The 18605-nt window shown below is 46.1% G+C and overlaps 1 protein-coding gene across 1 annotated transcript in view; it reads left to right on the top strand.

Moving 5' to 3' along the window:
- The first annotated feature begins 275 nt into the window (after positions 1-275).
- Positions 276-18605, top strand: part of cep152 (centrosomal protein 152) — a 42147-nt gene continuing 23817 nt past the window's right edge. Inside the window, exons 1-10 of the mRNA XM_071405277.1 lie at positions 276-783; positions 1018-1133; positions 10455-10564; positions 15009-15081; positions 15234-15395; positions 15659-15883; positions 16117-16273; positions 16482-16622; positions 16930-17069; positions 18173-18373. Of these exons, the coding sequence (XP_071261378.1) occupies positions 1047-1133; positions 10455-10564; positions 15009-15081; positions 15234-15395; positions 15659-15883; positions 16117-16273; positions 16482-16622; positions 16930-17069; positions 18173-18373 (1296 nt within the window). The 5' untranslated portion in view covers positions 276-783; positions 1018-1046. The remainder of the gene's footprint in view (positions 784-1017; positions 1134-10454; positions 10565-15008; positions 15082-15233; positions 15396-15658; positions 15884-16116; positions 16274-16481; positions 16623-16929; positions 17070-18172; positions 18374-18605) is intronic.

Below are 18605 nucleotides of genomic sequence, written 5' to 3'. Positions count from 1 at the left end.
GTATAGTGAGCAGTGAAATAACTATTGGTTTCCATTTGTGGTGACTGCTGACTGACATTAGGGATGAGATTAAATAGATCCTGGAATTTAGCCTGGTCTGGAGCAGGCTAGCTCCACAGAATAAATCTCCATGGTAATTTATACCATAACATATCCTCCTGCCCCCTATCCATCTTTAGTGCAACCGGATTACGGATCAATTGAGCCAGGATCACCAAGATATCCTGGCTTAATCCCTTATCCTAGTTTTGTGCAACAGGCCTCAGGTTGGTGATTTGGTTGTCGGCAACAACAACTAAACAAACCATCTGTGTTTGAGCATGGCCATTGGTGGGGGTCGTTTGATGACGCGTGTTGAATTCACCAATCAGCGACGGAGAGTTTATGCCGCTGTTTGGGCGCGCGAGCTTTCAACGGGGCGGCGAGTCGAAACACAGGAAGTTCATTACTATTATTAGCCAGACAGATTGATAGCTATCTTTTGTTGTTCATGATATATACGCAGACGTTTTGTTCTGATTGGCAACTGTTAACAAAACTGTACTCTTGTCAGGCTAGTACGTTATTAGGTAGCTGTGCCCGTCATGCCAGTCGTTCGATGCTTTGTTTGTTTTCTGGTAAATGGTTGCTATGTTAGCTAGCTGATGTTAGCTAACCAGTCCGATAATTTATTGCCCAGCATCATGTGCATCTGCTGTTTTGTAACGTTTAAAATTAGATTTTTTTTTTGTCCTCGCTGACAACATTTATCATCGGATATCCACTTGTACTTCAAATCAAAAGGTAAGGTGATCAGTGAGGTGACTGTTTTGATCACTCTTCAAACTAACTGTTTCTTCTTCTAGCTAACGTTACAGCTAACTAATTGACTAACGTTAGCTAGCTCGGTGTTTTGAGTCGTACTAAGGGCATAATGACAATGTTTCTGATACGAGGTGTGTGGTTTGTGTGAGCTCTCACTGTCAATCAAATACACAGCCACGCCATGAACATCTGCGCTCTCTTGTGCCTTCTCAGCTCTTCTCTCAGTATTAGTACTGATCATCATGTCCATCGACTTTGATAGTGCTGCTCTGCAAACTCAACATGAGGAGGAGGAATACGACCCAGAGGACTATGCCCGAGAGCAAGAGGTACGAATTACTCTGTCACTCTCTCTCTCGTTAGTCAGTCAATAACACACAGACCGTTATTTTTGTTGATAAACTTGCTTGTTGCTAGGGTAGTAACGTACCTCTGCAAGACCAGTGGATCAGAAATGTATCATGTGCCTATGAAACAGTGTTGCTATTATGTTTTCTGTCAATGGTTTCAGTGTGACCTCAATTCAGAGTGTTTTCGCAGATAGTAGACAGCTCTTGTGCTGCCACTCCGTAAGGGCGGGGATTGTAGTGATATTTATAATAATCGGCCCATTTCAAAGCTTCCTTGTCTAGCTAAGATTATTGAATCCTTGGAGTAGGAAGCAGATTATTCAGTCGACCTTATTTTATCTGTTCGTGATCATGGTGATCTTATTTGTCGAAGTGTAGCTGCTACTACTCTGAAACCTTGGCATGAGTAGGTGTACCAGTCAAAAGTTTGGACACCTACTCTTATTCTATTTTTACTACATTGTAGAATAATAGTAAAGACAAAACTCTGAAATTACACATATGGAGTCATGTAGTAACCAAAAAAGGGTTAAACAAATCTAAATATATTTTCTATTTGAGATTCTTCTAAGTAGTCACCTTTTGCCTTGAAGACAGCTTTGCACACTCTTGGCATTATCTCAACCAGCTTCATGAGGTAGTCAGAGTTAACCCAGAGTTAACTCTGCTGCAGAGGATAAGTTCATTATAGTTAACTGCACGTCAGGAATTACAGCCCAAATAAATGCTCCACAGAGTTCAAGTAGTTAGAGGTCGACCGATGTATTCGTCACGAGCCGATAAAGAATCGGTAATCGGCATTTTTGGACGCCGATTACATTGCACTCCACGAGGAGAATTTTACATAATTATGACATAACATTGAAGGTTGTGCAATGTAACAGCAATATTAGACTTAGGGATACCACCTGTTCAATAAAATACGTAACTGTTCTGTATTTCACTGAAAGAATAAACTTTTTGTTTTCGAAATGATAGTTTCTGGATTTGACCATATTAATGACCTAAGGCTCGTATTTCTGTGTGTTTATTATAATTAAGTCTACTATTTGATAGAGCAGTCTGACTGAGCGGTGGTAGGCAGCAGCAGGCTCGTAAGCATTCATTCAAACAGCACTTTCCTGCGTTTGCCAGCAGCTCTTCGCAATACTTGAAGCACAGCGCTGTTTATGACTTCAAGCCTATCAACTCCCGAGATTAGGCTGGCAATACTATAGTGCCTATAAGAACATCCAGTAGTCAAAGGTATATGAAATACAAATGGTATAGGGAGAAATATTCCTATAATAACTACAACCTAAAACTTCTTAACTGGGAATATTGAAGACTCATGTTAAAAGACTCATGTTCTGAGCAAGGAACTTAAACGTCATTTTTTTTTACATGGCACATATTGCACTTTTACTTCTCCAACACTGTGTTTTTGCGTTATTTAAACGAAATTGAACATGTTTCATTATTTTTTAGACTAAATGGATTTTATTTATGTATTATAATAAGTTAAAATAAAAGTGTTCATTCAGTATTGTGGTAATTGTCATTATTACAAATATATATATTTAAAAATTGGCCGAATTAATCCGTATCGGCTTTTTTTGGTCCTCCAATAATTGGTATCGACGTTGAAAAATCATAATCGGTCGACCTCTACAAGTAACAGACACATCTTCACATCAACTGTTCAGAGGAGACTGTGTGAATAAGGTTTTCATGGTCGAATTGCTGCAAAGCAACCACTACTAAAGGACATCAATAATAAGAAGAGACTTGCTTGGGCCGTGAAACACGAGCAATGGACATTTAGATTGGTGGAAATCTGTCGTTTGGTCTGACGAGTCCAAATTTGAGATTTTTGGTTCCAACCGCTGTGTCTTTGAGAGGCAGAGTAGGTGAACGGATGATCTCCACGTGTGTTTCCCACCGTGAAGCATGGAGGAGGGGGTGTGGAAGTGCTTTGCTGGTGACACTTAACCAGCATGGCTACCACAGGTGTTCTGCAGCGTTAAGGCTTCCCATCTGGTTTGCACTTAGTGGGACTATCAGGTTTTTCAACAGGACAATGACCCAACACACATCCAGGCTGTGTATGGGCTATTTGACCAAGGAGTGTGATAGAGTGCTGCATCAGATGACCTGGTCTCCACAATCACCTGACCTCAACCCAATTGGGATGGTTTGGGATGAGTTGGACCGCAGAGTGAAGGGGAAGCAGCCAACAAGTGCTCAGCATATGTGGGAAGTCCTTCAAGACTGTTGGGAAAGCATTCCAGGTGAAGCTGGTTGAGAGAATGCCAAGAGTGCAAAGCTATCATCAAGGCAAAAGGTGGCTATTTTGAAGAATCAAAAGTATATTTTGATTTTATTAACTTTTTTGGTTACTATATGATTCCATATGTGTTATTTCATAGTTTTGATGTTTTCACTATTGTTTTACAATGTAGAAAATTGTAAAAATAAAGAACCCCTTGAATGAGTAGGTGTGTCCAAACTTTTGACTGGTACTATATACAGTGGGGAGAACAAGTATTTGATACACTGCCGATTTTGCAGGTTTTCCTACTTACAAAGCATGTAGAGGTCTGTCATTTTTATCATAGGTACACTTCAACTGTGAGAGACGGAATCTAAAACAAAAATCCAGAAAATCACATTGTATGATTTTTAAGTAATTAATTTGCATTTTATTGCATGACATAAGTATTTGATCACCTACCAACCAGTAAGAATTCCGGCTCTCACAGACCTGTTAGTTTTTCTTTAAGAAGCCCTCCTGTTCTCCACTCATTACCTGTATTAACTGCACCTGTTTGAACTCGTTACCTGTATAAAAGACACCTGTCCACACACTCAATCAAACAGACTCCAACCTCTCCACAATGGCCAAGACCAGAGAGCTGTGTAAGGACATCAGGGATAAATTGTAGACCTGTACAAGGCTGGGATGGGCTACAGGACAATAGCCAAGCAGCTTGGTGAGAAGGCAACAACTGTTGGCACAATTATTAGAAAATGGAAGAAGTTCAAGATGACGGTCAATCACCCTCGGTCTGGGGCTCCATGCAAGATCTCACCTCGTGGGGCATCAATGATCATGAGGAATGTGAGGGATCAGCCCAGAACTACACGGCAGGACCTGGTCAATGACCTGAAGAGAGCTGGGACCACAGTCTCAAAGAAAACCATTAGTAACACACTACGCCGTCATGGATTAAAATCCTGCAGCGCACGCAAGGTCCCCCTGCTCAAGCCAGCGCATGTCCAGGCCGGTCTGAAGTTTGCCAATGACCATCTGGATGATCCAGAGGAGGAATGGGAGAAGGTCATGTGGTCTGATGAGACAAAAATAGAGCTTTTTGGTCTAAACTCCACTCGCCGTGTTTGGAGGAAGAAGAAGGATGAGTACAACCCCAAGAACACCATCCCAACCGTGAAGCATGGAGGTGGAAACATCATTCTTTGGGGATGCTTTTCTGAAAAGGGGACAGGACGACTGCACCGTATTGAGGAGAGGATGGATGGGGCCATGTATCGCGAGATCTTGACCAACAACCTCCTTCCCTCAGTAAGAGCATTGAACATGGGTCGTGGCTGGGTCTTCCAGCATGACAACGACCCGAAACACACAGCCAGGGCAACTAAGGAGTGGCTCCGTAAGAAGCATCTCAAGGTCCTGGAGTGGCCTAGCCAGTCTCCAGACCTGAACCCAATAGAAAATCTTTGGAGGGAGCCGAAAGTCCGTATTGCCCAGCGACAGCCCCGAAACCTGAAGGATCTGGAGAAGGTCTGTATGGAGGAGTGGGCCAAAATCCCTGCTGCAGTGTGTGCAAACCTGGTCAAGAACTACAGGAAACGTATGATCTCTGTAATTGCAAACTAAGGTTTCTGTACCAAATATTAAGTTCTGCTTTTCTGATGTATCAAATACTTATGTCATGCAATAAAATGCCAATTAATTACTTAAAAATCATACAATGTGATTTTCTGGATTTTTAGATTCCTTCTCTCACAGTTGAAGTGTACCTATGATAAAAATTACAGACCTCTACATGCTTTGTAAGTAGGAAAACCTGCAAAATCGTCAGTGTATCAAATACTTGTTCTCCCCACTGTATATATATATACACTGCTCAAAAAAATAAAGGGAACACTTAAACAACACAATGTAACTCCAAGTCAATCACACTTCTGTGAAATCAAACTGTTCACTTAGGAAGCAACACTGATTGACAATAAATTTCACATGCTGTTGTGCAAATGGAATAGACAAAAGGTGGAAATTATAGGCAATTAGCAAGACACCCCCAATAAAGGAGTGGTTCTGCAGGTGGTGACCACAGACCACTTCTCAGTTCCTATGCTTCCTGGCTGATGTTTTGGTCACTTTTGAATGCTGGCGGTGCTTTCACTCTAGTGGTAGCATGAGACGGAGTCTACAACCCACACAAGTGGCTCAGGTAGTGCAGCTCATCCAGGATGGCACCTCAATGCGAGCTGTGGCAAGAAGGTTTGCTGTGTCTGTCAGCGTAGTGTCCAGAGCATGCAGGCGCTACCAGGAGACAGGCCAGTACATCAGGAGACATGGAGGAGGCCGTAGGAGGGCAACAACCCAGCAGCAGGACCGCTACCTCCGCCTTTGTGCAAGGAGGATTAGGAGGAGCACTGCCAGAGCCCTGCAAAATGACCTCCAGCAGGCCACAAATGTGCATGTGTCTGCTCAAACGGTCAGAAACAGACTTCATGAGGGTGGTATGAGGGCCCGACGTCCACAGGTGGGGGTTGTGCTTACAGCCCAACACCGTGCAGGACGTTTGGCATTTGCCAGAGAACACCAAGATTGGCAAATTCGCCACTGGCGCCCTGTGCTCTTCACAGATGAAAGCAGGTTCACACGCACATGTGACAGACGTGACAGAGTCTGGAGACGCCGTGGAGAACGTTCTGCTGCCTGCAACATCCTCCAGCATGACCGGTTTGGCGGTGGGTCAGTCATGGTGTGGGGTGGCATTTCTTTGCGGGGCCGCACAGCCCTCCATGTGCTCGCCAGAGGTAGCCTGACAGCCATTAGGTACCGAGATGAGATCCTCAGACCCCTTGTGAGACCATATGCTGGTGCGGTTGGCCCTGTGTTCTTTCTAATGCAAGACAATGCTAGACCTCATGTGGCTGGAGTGTGTCAGCAGTTCCTGCAAGAGGAAGGCATTGATGCTATGGACTGGCCCGCCCGTTCCCCAGACCTGAATCCAATTGAGCACATCTGGGACATCATGTCTCGCTCCATCCACCAACGCCACGTTGCACCACAGACTGTCCAGGAGTTGGCGGATGCTTTAGTCCAGGTCTGGGAGGAGATCCCTCAGGAGACCATCCGCCACCTCATCAGGAGCATGCCCAGGCGTTGTAGGGAGGTCATACAGGCACGTGGAGGCCACACACACTACTGAGCCTCATTTTGACTTGTTTTAAGGACATTACATCAAAGTTGGATCAGCCTGTAGTGTGGTTTTCCACTTTAATTTTGATTGTGACTCCAAATCCAGACCTCCATGGGTTGATAAATTTGATTTCCATTGATAATTTTTGTGGGATTTTGTAGTCAGCACATTCAACTATGTAAAGAAAAAAGTATTTAATAAGAATGTTTCATTCATTCAGATCTAGGATGTGTTATTTTAGTGTAACTTTTATTTTTTTGAGCAGTGTATATATATCTCTATCTGGCTTAGCTAGCTTGTGGGTAGAAGCTGTTCAGGGTCCTGTTGGTTCCAGACTTGGTGCATCGGTACCGCTTGCTGTGCGGTAGCAAAGAGAACAGTTTATGAATTGGATTGACTTTGGCAATTTTTTGGGACCTTCCTCTGACACCGCCTGGTATAGAGGTCCTGGATGGCAGGGAGCTTGGCCCAAGTGATGTGCTGGGCCATACGCACTACAACCCTCTGTATCGCGGTGCGGTTTAATGCCAAGCAGTTGTCATACCAGGTGGTGATGATGCAGGCATTCAAGATGCTTTCAATGGGGCAGCTGTAGAACTTTTTTGAGGATCTGAGTGCCCATGCCAAATCTTTTCAGCCTCCTGAGTGTGGAAGAGGTGTTGTCGTGCCCTGTTCAGGACTGTGTTGGTGTGTGTGTGCTGTGGACCATGATAGATCCTTAGTGATGTGGACACCGAAAAACAGTAGCTATGCCGACGCACTTAATCAGCATATTTAGTAACCACGCTAGTCAGGGCTCATTTGAAGTGATGTTAATTAACTCCTCTTTGGTATGCACGGGCTTTGCCAAGGTTGAGCATAGACAGTGAAATGTCTGATTTTAAGTTTTTCTTTTTTATGATTGTCGACACAGACATGTTCTTCAGATTTACTGAAGAGGGTCTGGGTCGGTCTTCTCATCCGGCAAATGTGTCATGACATCATCTCTAATAGTGTGGTATTTTTAGGCAGAAATCATCTATGTGATCTGAATGGTCACACTGCCCCACTCTTTAGTAGTGTATCTGTAGAGTGGGTCAGTGGGAACCTCTTAGTAGTGTATTTGTACAGTGGGTCAGTGGGAACCTCTTAGTAGTGCAGTGGGTCAGTGGGAACCTCTTAGTAGTGTATTGGTGCAGTGGGTCAGTGGGAACCTCTTAGTAGTGTATTGGGTCAGTGGGAACCTCTTAGTAGTGTATTGGTGCAGTGGGTCAGTGGGAACCTCTTAGTAGTGTATTGGTGCAGTGGGTCAGTGGGATCCTCTTAGTAGTGTATTGGGTCAGTGGGAACCTCTTAGTAGTGTATTTGTACAGTGGGTCAGTGGGAACCTCTTAGTAGTGTATTTGTAGAGTGGGTCAGTGGGAACCTCTTAGTAGTGTATTTGTACAGTGGGTCAGTGGGAACGTCTTAGTAGTGTATCTGTACAGTGGGTCAGTGGGAACCTCTTAGTAGTGTATTTGTATAGTGGGTCAGTGGGAACCTCTTAGTAGTGTATTTGTACAGTGTATAGTGGGAACCTTGAGGAGCGTAAGCCCTTAGGATGTAGCCTGGCATTTTTGTGTTTCTAACACACTGCCTGCTCCAATCAGATGTCAGTGTGTTACTCACCTCTCAGCCATCTGCTCTGCTCAACCCTGAACCTGTTACCTGTGCTGTGCTGGGATATTATTGACCCAGGCAGGCAGCGCAGGTGAAAGGCTGTCAGCCTGTTGTCATAGTGAAGCTAGCTCTGCTCTGTATTTTCTCTTTTTTTTTTTTTTTTGTTAAACGTCATAATGTCTCTCTCACACTCTCAGTGGTGTGAAGCTAGAGCAGAGTTGCATTCAACTAGATTTGACTAGACCAGACCGCTCACTCTATGGATTATAAAACAGTAGAGTTGCATTTTACTAGACTAGATCAAGCATGGCTGGATTATTGAAGCCCTGACTCGACTGGATTTTCATTGGATTAACATTGCGTTAAAACACTGGATTTATTCTACAGGGAACTGACTACATTTTTGCTTCTATGCTGTACGTACAGGAGGCTGTTATACGCAACAAGTCAGTCATGTGAAAACAGTTGGTCTGCTCCAGTTAACCAGGCTGTGTGTGTGTGTGTGTGTGTGTGTGTGTGTGTGTGTGTGTGTGTGTGTGTGTGTGTGTGTGTGTGTGTGTGTGTGTGTGTGTGTGTGTGTGTGTGTGTGTGTGTGTGTGTGTGTGTGAGAACCAACAACAGAGCCATCTGACTGGGAACACAAGGCTAGCCTAGAACATGTCTGGCCACATTGCCTTCGAATGTTTCATCGTCGCACAAGAATGATCCTCTCTGTGTGGTGAGACCAGACTGGAATCATGTGGCTCAGGACCTGAAGGAGATGCGTTTCCTCACTTCTGTTGATAACTCCCTGACTGGGACATTTAGTGAGTCCTGCTCTGGTTGGGGATATGCGTACTATGATTGAGGACACAGTGGAAGATGTGAGGAACATCCGTCCTATGATTGAGGACACAGTGGAAGATGTGAGGCACATCCAACAGTCCTTATGGGAAGTAAGTAGCTGTCTGCCTTTTCCTGTTCCCTTCACTCAGGCTACTTCAGGCTACAGTTTACTTCAGGCTACAGTCTACCTCAGGCGACAGTCTACCTCAGGCGACAGTCTACCTCAGGCGACAGTCTACCTCAGGCTACAGTCTACTTCAGGCTACAGTCTACTTCAGGCTACAGTCTACCTCAGGCTACTTCAGGCTACAGGCTACTTCAGGCTACAGTCTACTTCAGGCTACAGTCTACTTCAGGCTACAGTCTACCTCAGGCTACAGGCTACTTCAGGCTACAGTCTACTTCAGGCTACTTCAGGCTACAGGCTACTTCAGGCTACAGTCTACTACAGTCTACTTCAGGCTACAGTCTACTACAGTCTACTTCAGGCTACAGTCTACTACAGGCTACTCAGGCTACATACTGAAATGGCACCCTATTTCCTGTATAGTAAGTGCATTACTTTTGAGCATGGCTGGTCAGAAAGTAAGTTAACTAAAGGGAATAGGGTGCGTTTTCAGCCTTACTCTTCACTCAGGGCTCCCTGTCGCTCTCGGTCGTGTAGAGCACGTGTATTTATGTTGATGGCTGTCAGGGAAACCTGTCGTGGGAGTCTGTTCGCCTGGGCATGACGCCTGACATAGTGAAGAGTTGCTCTCTTTCTGTTGGACATTAGGTGAGGAGGAGCTAAGCTTTTTCTCCACACTGGCTTGTTTTTTTCTCCACGCTGGCTTGTTTTTTTCTACAGTTTGTGTCAAATCAGAAATGACTACAGTGAAAATGGAAAAATGCTTTTCACATGTTGGATTTTGGAGAGTAGATGCACTTTAAAAATTGGCATTTGTTTGTTTAGAAATAAATACCTCTTTTAAGCAGTCCTGTGAACATAACTCCTGAGACTCCTGGCTGAGGGAATTCGTTGAACTATTTGAGCGGTTGCCCCCACTGTTTTCCTAGACTGTGTCACTGTATAACTCTGTAACGAAGGTAACTACAGCACAGTGAGCCATATCCACTTGTTGTGTTTCTTCTCTAGCTCCACAAGCTCCCGACTGACCTGCCTGATGACGTGTTGTTTCTTCTTCTCTAGCTCCACAAGCTGCCGACTGACCTGCCTGATGACGTGTTGTTTCTTCTTCTCTAGCTCCACAAGCTGCTCACTGACCTGCCTGATGACGTGTTGTTTCTTCTTCTCTAGCTCCACAACCTGCCGACTGACCTGCCTGATGACATGTTGTTTCTTCTTCTCTAGCTCCACAAGCTGCCGACTGACCTGCCTGATGACATGTTGTTTCTTCTTCTCTAGCTCCACAAGCTGCTCACTGACCTGCCTGATGACATGCTGGAGGACAGCAGAGACTCCTCCTCTCCTGAGCTGGACTGCTCTGCCTGCAGCAACCCAGACACACGGAACAGGTAAGGTTATTTATTTTTGAGACAGAGATGAAATAGAGAGGGAGAGAAGTAGCAGCAGAGGGAGAATAGTAGTTGCAGCAGCAGAGGGAGAATAGTAGTTGCAGCAGCAGAGGGAGAATAGTAGTTGCAGCAGCAGAGGGAGAATAGTAGTTGCAGCAGCAGAGGGAGAATAGTAGTTGCAGCAGCAGAGGGAGAATAGTAGTTGCAGCAGCAGAGGGAGAATAGTAGTTGCAGCAGCAGAGGGAGAATAGTAGTTGCAGCAGCAGAGGGAGAATAGTAGTTGCAGCAGCAGAGGGAGAATAGTAGTTGCAGCAGCAGAGGGAGAATAGTAGTTGCAGCAGCAGAGGGAGAATAGTAGTTGCAGCAGCAGAGGGAGAATAGTAGTTGCAGCAGCAGAGGGAGAATAGTAGTTGCAGCAGCAGAGGGAGAATAGTAGTTGCAGCAGCAGAGGGAGAATAGTAGTTGCAGCAGCAGAGGGAGAATAGTAGTTGCAGCAGCAGAGGGAGAATAGTAGTTGCAGCAGCAGAGGGAGAATAGTAGTTGCAGCAGCAGAGGGAGAATAGTAGTTGCAGCAGCAGAGGGAGAATAGTAGTTGCAGCAGCAGAGGGAGAATAGTAGTTGCAGCAGCAGAGGGAGAATAGTAGTTGCAGCAGCAGAGGGAGAATAGTAGTTGCAGCAGCAGAGGGAGAATAGTAGTTGCAGAGGGAGAATAGTAGTTGCAGAGGGAGAATAGTAGTTGCAGAGGGAGAATAGTAGTTGCAGAGGGAGAATAGTAGTTGCAGAGGGAGAATAGTAGTTGCAGAGGGAGAATAGTAGTTGCAGAGGGAGAATAGCAGTTGCAGAGGGAGAATAGCAGTTGCAGAGGGAGAATAGCAGTTGCAGAGGGAGAATAGCAGTTGCAGAGGGAGAATAGCAGTTGCAGAGGGAGAATAGCAGTTGCAGAGGGAGAATAGCAGTTGCAGAGGGAGAATAGCAGTTGCAGAGGGAGAATAGCAGTTGCAGAGGGAGAATAGCAGTTGCAGAGGGAGAATAGCAGTTGCAGAGGGAGAATAGCAGTTGCAGAGGGAGAATAGCAGTTGCAGAGGGAGAATAGCAGTTGCAGAGGGAGAATAGCAGTTGCAGAGGGAGAATAGCAGTTGCAGAGGGAGAATAGCAGTTGCAGAGGGAGAATAGCAGTTGCAGAGGGAGAATAGCAGTTGCAGAGGGAGAATAGCAGTTGCAGAGGGAGAATAGCAGTTGCAGAGGGAGAATAGCAGTTGCAGAGGGAGAATAGCAGTTGCAGAGGGAGAATAGCAGTTGCAGAGGGAGAATAGCAGTTGCAGAGGGAGAATAGCAGTTGCAGAGGGAGAATAGCAGTTGCAGAGGGAGAATAGCAGTTGCAGAGGGAGAATAGCAGTTGCAGAGGGAGAATAGCAGTTGCAGAGGGAGAATAGCAGTTGCAGAGGGAGAATAGCAGTTGCAGAGGGAGAATAGCAGTTGCAGAGGGAGAATAGCAGTTGCAGAGGGAGAATAGCAGTTGCAGAGGGAGAATAGCAGTTGCAGAGGGAGAATAGCAGTTGCAGAGGGAGAATAGCAGTTGCAGAGGGAGAATAGCAGTTGCAGAGGGAGAATAGCAGTTGCAGAGGGAGAATAGCAGTTGCAGAGGGAGAATAGCAGTTGCAGAGGGAGAATAGCAGTTGCAGAGGGAGAATAGCAGTTGCAGAGGGAGAATAGCAGTTGCAGAGGGAGAATAGCAGTTGCAGAGGGAGAATAGCAGTTGCAGAGGGAGAATAGCAGTTGCAGAGGGAGAATAGCAGTTGCAGAGGGAGAATAGCAGTTGCAGAGGGAGAATAGCAGTTGCAGAGGGAGAATAGCAGTTGCAGAGGGAGAATAGCAGTTGCAGAGGGAGAATAGCAGTTGCAGAGGGAGAATAGCAGTTGCAGAGGGAGAATAGCAGTTGCAGAGGGAGAATAGCAGTTGCAGAGGGAGAATAGCAGTTGCAGAGGGAGAATAGCAGTTGCAGAGGGAGAATAGCAGTTGCAGAGGGAGAATAGCAGTTGCAGAGGGAGAATAGCAGTTGCAGAGGGAGAATAGCAGTTGCAGAGGGAGAATAGCAGTTGCAGAGGGAGAATAGCAGTTGCAGAGGGAGAATAGCAGTTGCAGAGGGAGAATAGCAGTTGCAGAGGGAGAATAGCAGTTGCAGAGGGAGAATAGCAGTTGCAGAGGGAGAATAGCAGTTGCAGAGGGAGAATAGCAGTTGCAGAGGGAGAATAGCAGTTGCAGAGGGAGAATAGCAGTTGCAGAGGGAGAATAGCAGTTGCAGAGGGAGAATAGCAGTTGCAGAGGGAGAATAGCAGTTGCAGAGGGAGAATAGCAGTTGCAGAGGGAGAATAGCAGTTGCAGAGGGAGAATAGCAGTTGCAGAGGGAGAATAGCAGTTGCAGAGGGAGAATAGCAGTTGCAGAGGGAGAATAGCAGTTGCAGAGGGAGAATAGCAGTTGCAGAGGGAGAATAGCAGTTGCAGAGGGAGAATAGCAGTTGCAGAGGGAGAATAGCAGTTGCAGAGGGAGAATAGCAGTTGCAGAGGGAGAATAGCAGTTGCAGAGGGAGAATAGCAGTTGCAGAGGGAGAATAGCAGTTGCAGAGGGAGAATAGCAGTTGCAGAGGGAGAATAGCAGTTGCAGAGGGAGAATAGCAGTTGCAGAGGGAGAATAGCAGTTGCAGAGGGAGAATAGCAGTTGCAGAGGGAGAATAGCAGTTGCAGAGGGAGAATAGCAGTTGCAGAGGGAGAATAGCAGTTGCAGAGGGAGAATAGCAGTTGCAGAGGGAGAATAGCAGTTGCAGAGGGAGAATAGCAGTTGCAGAGGGAGAATAGCAGTTGCAGAGGGAGAATAGCAGTTGCAGAGGGAGAATAGCAGTTGCAGAGGGAGAATAGCAGTTGCAGAGGGAGAATAGCAGTTGCAGAGGGAGAATAGCAGTTGCAGAGGGAGAATAGCAGTTGCAGAGGGAGAATAGCAGTTGCAGAGGGAGAATAGCAGTTGCAGAGGGAGAATAGCAGTTGCAGAGGGAGAATAGCAGTTGCAGAGGGAGAATAGCAGTTGCAGAGGGAGAATAGCAGTTGCAGAGGGAGAATAGCAGTTGCAGAGGGAGAATAGCAGTTGCAGAGGGAGAATAGCAGTTGCAGAGGGAGAATAGCAGTTGCAGAGGGAGAATAGCAGTTGCAGAGGGAGAATAGCAGTTGCAGAGGGAGAATAGCAGTTGCAGAGGGAGAATAGCAGTTGCAGAGGGAGAATAGCAGTTGCAGAGGGAGAATAGCAGTTGCAGAGGGAGAATAGCAGTTGCAGAGGGAGAATAGCAGTTGCAGAGGGAGAATAGCAGTTGCAGAGGGAGAATAGCAGTTGCAGAGGGAGAATAGCAGTTGCAGAGGGAGAATAGCAGTTGCAGAGGGAGAATAGCAGTTGCAGAGGGAGAATAGCAGTTGCAGAGGGAGAATAGCAGTTGCAGAGGGAGAATAGCAGTTGCAGAGGGAGAATAGCAGTTGCAGAGGGAGAATAGCAGTTGCAGAGGGAGAATAGCAGTTGCAGAGGGAGAATAGCAGTTGCAGAGGGAGAATAGCAGTTGCAGAGGGAGAATAGCAGTTGCAGAGGGAGAATAGCAGTTGCAGAGGGAGAATAGCAGTTGCAGAGGGAGAATAGCAGTTGCAGAGGGAGAATAGCAGTTGCAGCGGCAGAATAGCAGTTGCAGAGGGAGAATAGCAGTTGCAGAGGGAGAATAGCAGTTGCAGCGGGAGAATAGCAGTTGCAGCGGCAGCAGAGGGAGAATAGCCGTTGCAGCGGCAGCAGAGGGAGAATAGCCGTTGCAGCGGCAGCAGAGGGAGAATAGCCGTTGCAGCGGCAGCAGAGGGAGAATAGCCGTTGCAGCGGCAGCAGAGGGAGAATAGCCGTTGCAGCAGCAGAGGGAGAATAGCCGTTGCAGCAGCAGAGGGAGAATAGCCGTAGGAGCAGCAGAGGGAGAATAGCCGTTGCAGCAGCAGAGGGAGAATAGTCGTAGGAGCAGCAGAGGGGGAATAGTCGTAGGAGCAGCAGAGGGGGTATAGTAGTTGCAGCAGCAGAGGGGGAATAGCCGTAGGAGCAGGAGCAGCAGAGGGGGAGTGGAGGTGGAGTATGGATTTGTACTCACACAGATGGTGTAGTATATGTGCACCATCCTGTGGCGTTGCCCAGCCGGTGGCACAAGACACACGTTTGAATGTTGGTACATTTAGGCTAATAGCCATCATGGGATAATGCAGAACACACATTTCCATTTGGACATTCATGGACATTGTAAAAAGATAAAGTTATTCAAATTTTCTGTCCTTCTCAAACAATAAATAGTTCAATCAGATGAGTTGTATGTTTGTATCGATGATCATTCCATACACCTTTTTAGTAGGACTTACTTTTGTTGTTGTATTGATTTCTCAGGTCACAACAGCCGCCGTGGAATCACCAACAAACTGAATGGTCCGATCACCAAACACCTGCCTCGCATGAAGAAGTAAGCGTTTCAACAAACAATACTTTCCTTGTCAGTGTTGAATGTGTGATCTGGGTTCATATCCAGGTCTTGTGATGAGTGTAATATCCAGGGGCGTGTTATTTCCAACAGATTTGAAAGGGAAACATTATATTGTCCTTTGTCCTTTGCAGAACTATGAGAAGGACTATGACCACGGCTCCTACCATGAAGAGTACCCCTACGAGGAGGCTGCTGTGGTTGGGCAGCTCAACGGCCATGCCAACCATGCCAGTGTCCCCCAACAGGGCCACCCCCAGGCCTGGAACCAGCAAGGACTGACTGAGTACCAGCATGTACGTCATGTTTTTAACTTGAAATGCCCTAATAAATCATCAAGACGAGTCCGGAACTAAAAGGATGTTCGAAGGATGTTCATCTCCATTGGAAATGCTTCTTAGGCTTAATCTGTGTCTGGGAAACCAGCCCCAAGGTTTTTAGTTATGAGTTATGAGCCAGAGACATGTCTATTCTCTTCAAATGCAGCCCTTTATGATATTTCAGTTGCAACTGAAGTCACGCGGGGTTAAAACAACACCTTCATGTCCTCTCCAAACAGGAGGAGCAGCAGTATGGTGAGGGTTTCACATACACCAGCGTGGGTACTGGGCAGTCTGCAGCAGCCGGCCCTGATTTCTCCACGGAGGAAGGGGGCTATGGCGATGAGCTGTACCCACGTGGAGCTGTTCTCCCTGGGGTGGAGTACCAGAGAGTAGTGGGGGGCCATGGGGACGAGCAGCACTACGCTGGTGGGGATCAGAACAGCACCAGGAAACATGTCCAAGTGAGTGAGGTCATATTTGATTTGTATATTTTTTTTTTACTTCAACAAGATTTTGGCGAGTCGATTTATTTTATTTTTAAAAATGTTTTTAAGGACAGTAATGTGACTGTATGAAATGTGGCATTTAACAAAATGAGAATCATGTTACCAGTATTAATGCATTGAAATTCGTTAGTCTCCGGGCCGATCAAACTGATTTATTGTCTCACTGTTGTTATGTTGTCTTCCTGTAGAAGTTTGACAGCGGGGGCTCAGGAGACCATTATAAGGCCAACTACAACCCCTACCAGCCTGCCGTTCAGCCCAAGATGTTCAACTCGGAGGTCCCCCACCAGCACCTCGACGACCACTATGACCAGCTGCAGAGAGACTTCCTGGACTCGGCACAGAGTAAGTCTTTTCACATCGTCTTGGTTGGATGTTCATGATCTTTTGACAGTTGGCCAAAGAATTACATGAATTTTAAAAATTGTATTTTAATTTTTTGTTGTTGTTTCTGATATTTTACTTGGATATATTGAAAATTTGACAGGTTCTGTTGTTGTTGTTTATTGATAAGATAGGAGATTAATTGTAATTGTTGTTACGTGTGTCCCAGGTACTGCAGACACTCAGCAGCTAGCCCAGCTTCAGATCCTCAACAAGGCCCAGCTGAGACAGATCGAAGACCTGGAGCAGAAACTGGAGGATTCAAGACGCAATATGAGATACCTGGAGCATCAGTTTGCCATCGTGAGAGGTGTGTGGACACTGAAATCACATGCTAGCATGCTAGCTAGCTAGCTAGCTAGCTCAGTCTACTGACCCACTTCATGAACTGTCACGAGCATGTGAAGTGGAAGTGAAAACTCACCCGTAACATGTTTCCCTTAGATCTGAAACCTAAAAAGACAACTGACGCTCAACGGAGTGACGGACTAGTCTCTTGCTCTGTTGGCTAAGATGGGGTTGGCTTTGAGCGGTGTGTTTTGGTGCGGAAGGTCGTCTCATGGCAGAACTGAATGCACTCTGTTACACCTAGATGTTTCTCTCTCCTGTTCTCCCAGATGAGAAGGAGGGTCTGGCTGTGAGTCTGAAGGAGTCCTGCAGAGTGATGGAGGAGGCCAAGGAGAGAGAGGTGCTGCTGCAGACTAGCGTTACGTCTCTGGAACTGCAGGTTCAGGCTCTTACCGACCGAGATCATGAGGTACGGTTTATGTCTGTTGATGTTACCATGACGATCGTGTATTTTTGGGTTGGATTACACCTGGGTTGTAGAACACCCTGCACCTGATGGGAGACCTGTATTCATATTCTAGTCCGTTGGATTAGGGCTGTGGCTGTCATGACATTTTGTCAGCCGGTTATTGTCCTGGTCTCACGGTAATTGACCGTTAATTAACAAACACATTTAGCATCTACAGGCCTCCACACACAGCCTACAAGCCACTGATGCAGACCTTTGGAACATCTACATTTGAACAAGTCTAATAAATCCATGTAATATAGTCTACACCTTCACCATCAATCGTTTATTCATTTTAGGCAGGTCAAAAGAAACATGATACGAATAAACATTTATTTCGAAAGAACCTAATGAGTCGGCCTACCGTATTTTATTTACATTTTAGTCATTTAGCAGACTCTCTTATCCAGAGCCACTTACAGTAGTGAGTCATTTAGTAGACTGTCTTATCCAGAGCCACTAACAGTAGTCAGTCATTTAGCAGACTCTCTTATCCAGAGCCACTAACAGTAGTGAGTCATTTAGCAGACTCTCTTATCCAGAGCCACTAACAGTAGTGAGTCATTTAGCAGACTCTCTTATCCAGAGCCACTAACAGTAGTGAGTCATTTAGCAGACTCTCTTATCCAGAGCCACTAACAGTAGTGAGTCATTTAGCAGACTCTCTTATCCAGAGACACTTACAGTAGTGAGTCATTTAGCAGACTCTCTTATCCAGAGCCACTTACAGTAGTGAGTCATTTAGCAGACTCTCTTATCCAGAGCCACTTACAGTAGAGACACCCTCCTGTAGGTTTTGACACCGAACCTACAGGAGGGTAGCTCTCCAGGAACAGGGTTGGAGAGCCCTGTTATAGACACTATGGTTGCCCCCCCCAATTCTCTACCCTTCTCCCAAAAGGTGCTCCTTTTCATGGATTTAACAATGTTGGGAACCTACCTCGACTCACGCTTTCGCCAACGCTTGTAGAGCCACGATGGGGAGTGTGCAGTGCACACTTTGGGAGAGGAGGTGAGAAAAGCCTGCGGAATACAAGTGTGTGTGTGTGTGTGTCTCCCTCTAGAACACCAAGAAGCAGCGTGTGGCGGAGGCGGCGGTGGACAGCATGCAGCAACAGATGACAGAACTGTGTCGGTCAGACAGTCTGTCTAGACTCCGAGAGCAACACGACAGAGACCTAACAGTGGTCAGAGAGCAGCACGACGCCAAGCTGTTGGTGTTACAGCAGAGACTGGACACCTGCAATCAGGCCCTGGAAGAACAGGTCAGGACCCTGTGGAATTGACGTTGACCTCATATTAACCAGTAAACATGATCACTTAGCGTTTGTTCTTTGGTATCACACTTGATTATTTAGATTATCTTGACCCAATGAGACATTGTAAGAGGTTCATACATGCTTATGACAATGTAATGAATGTATTATAACCGAAGGCTTTAAATGAATCCGTGGTGAAATTTGCTGTGTTGGTCCTGGGTAATCTCTGGTCACGATA

This window comes from Salvelinus alpinus, chromosome 6 (genome assembly GCF_045679555.1).
Source record: "Salvelinus alpinus chromosome 6, SLU_Salpinus.1, whole genome shotgun sequence".
NCBI classification, from domain to species: domain Eukaryota; kingdom Metazoa; phylum Chordata; class Actinopteri; order Salmoniformes; family Salmonidae; genus Salvelinus; species Salvelinus alpinus.
Note: the sequence above shows the minus strand (reverse complement) of the source record. Positions and strands in the feature narration are given on the sequence as shown.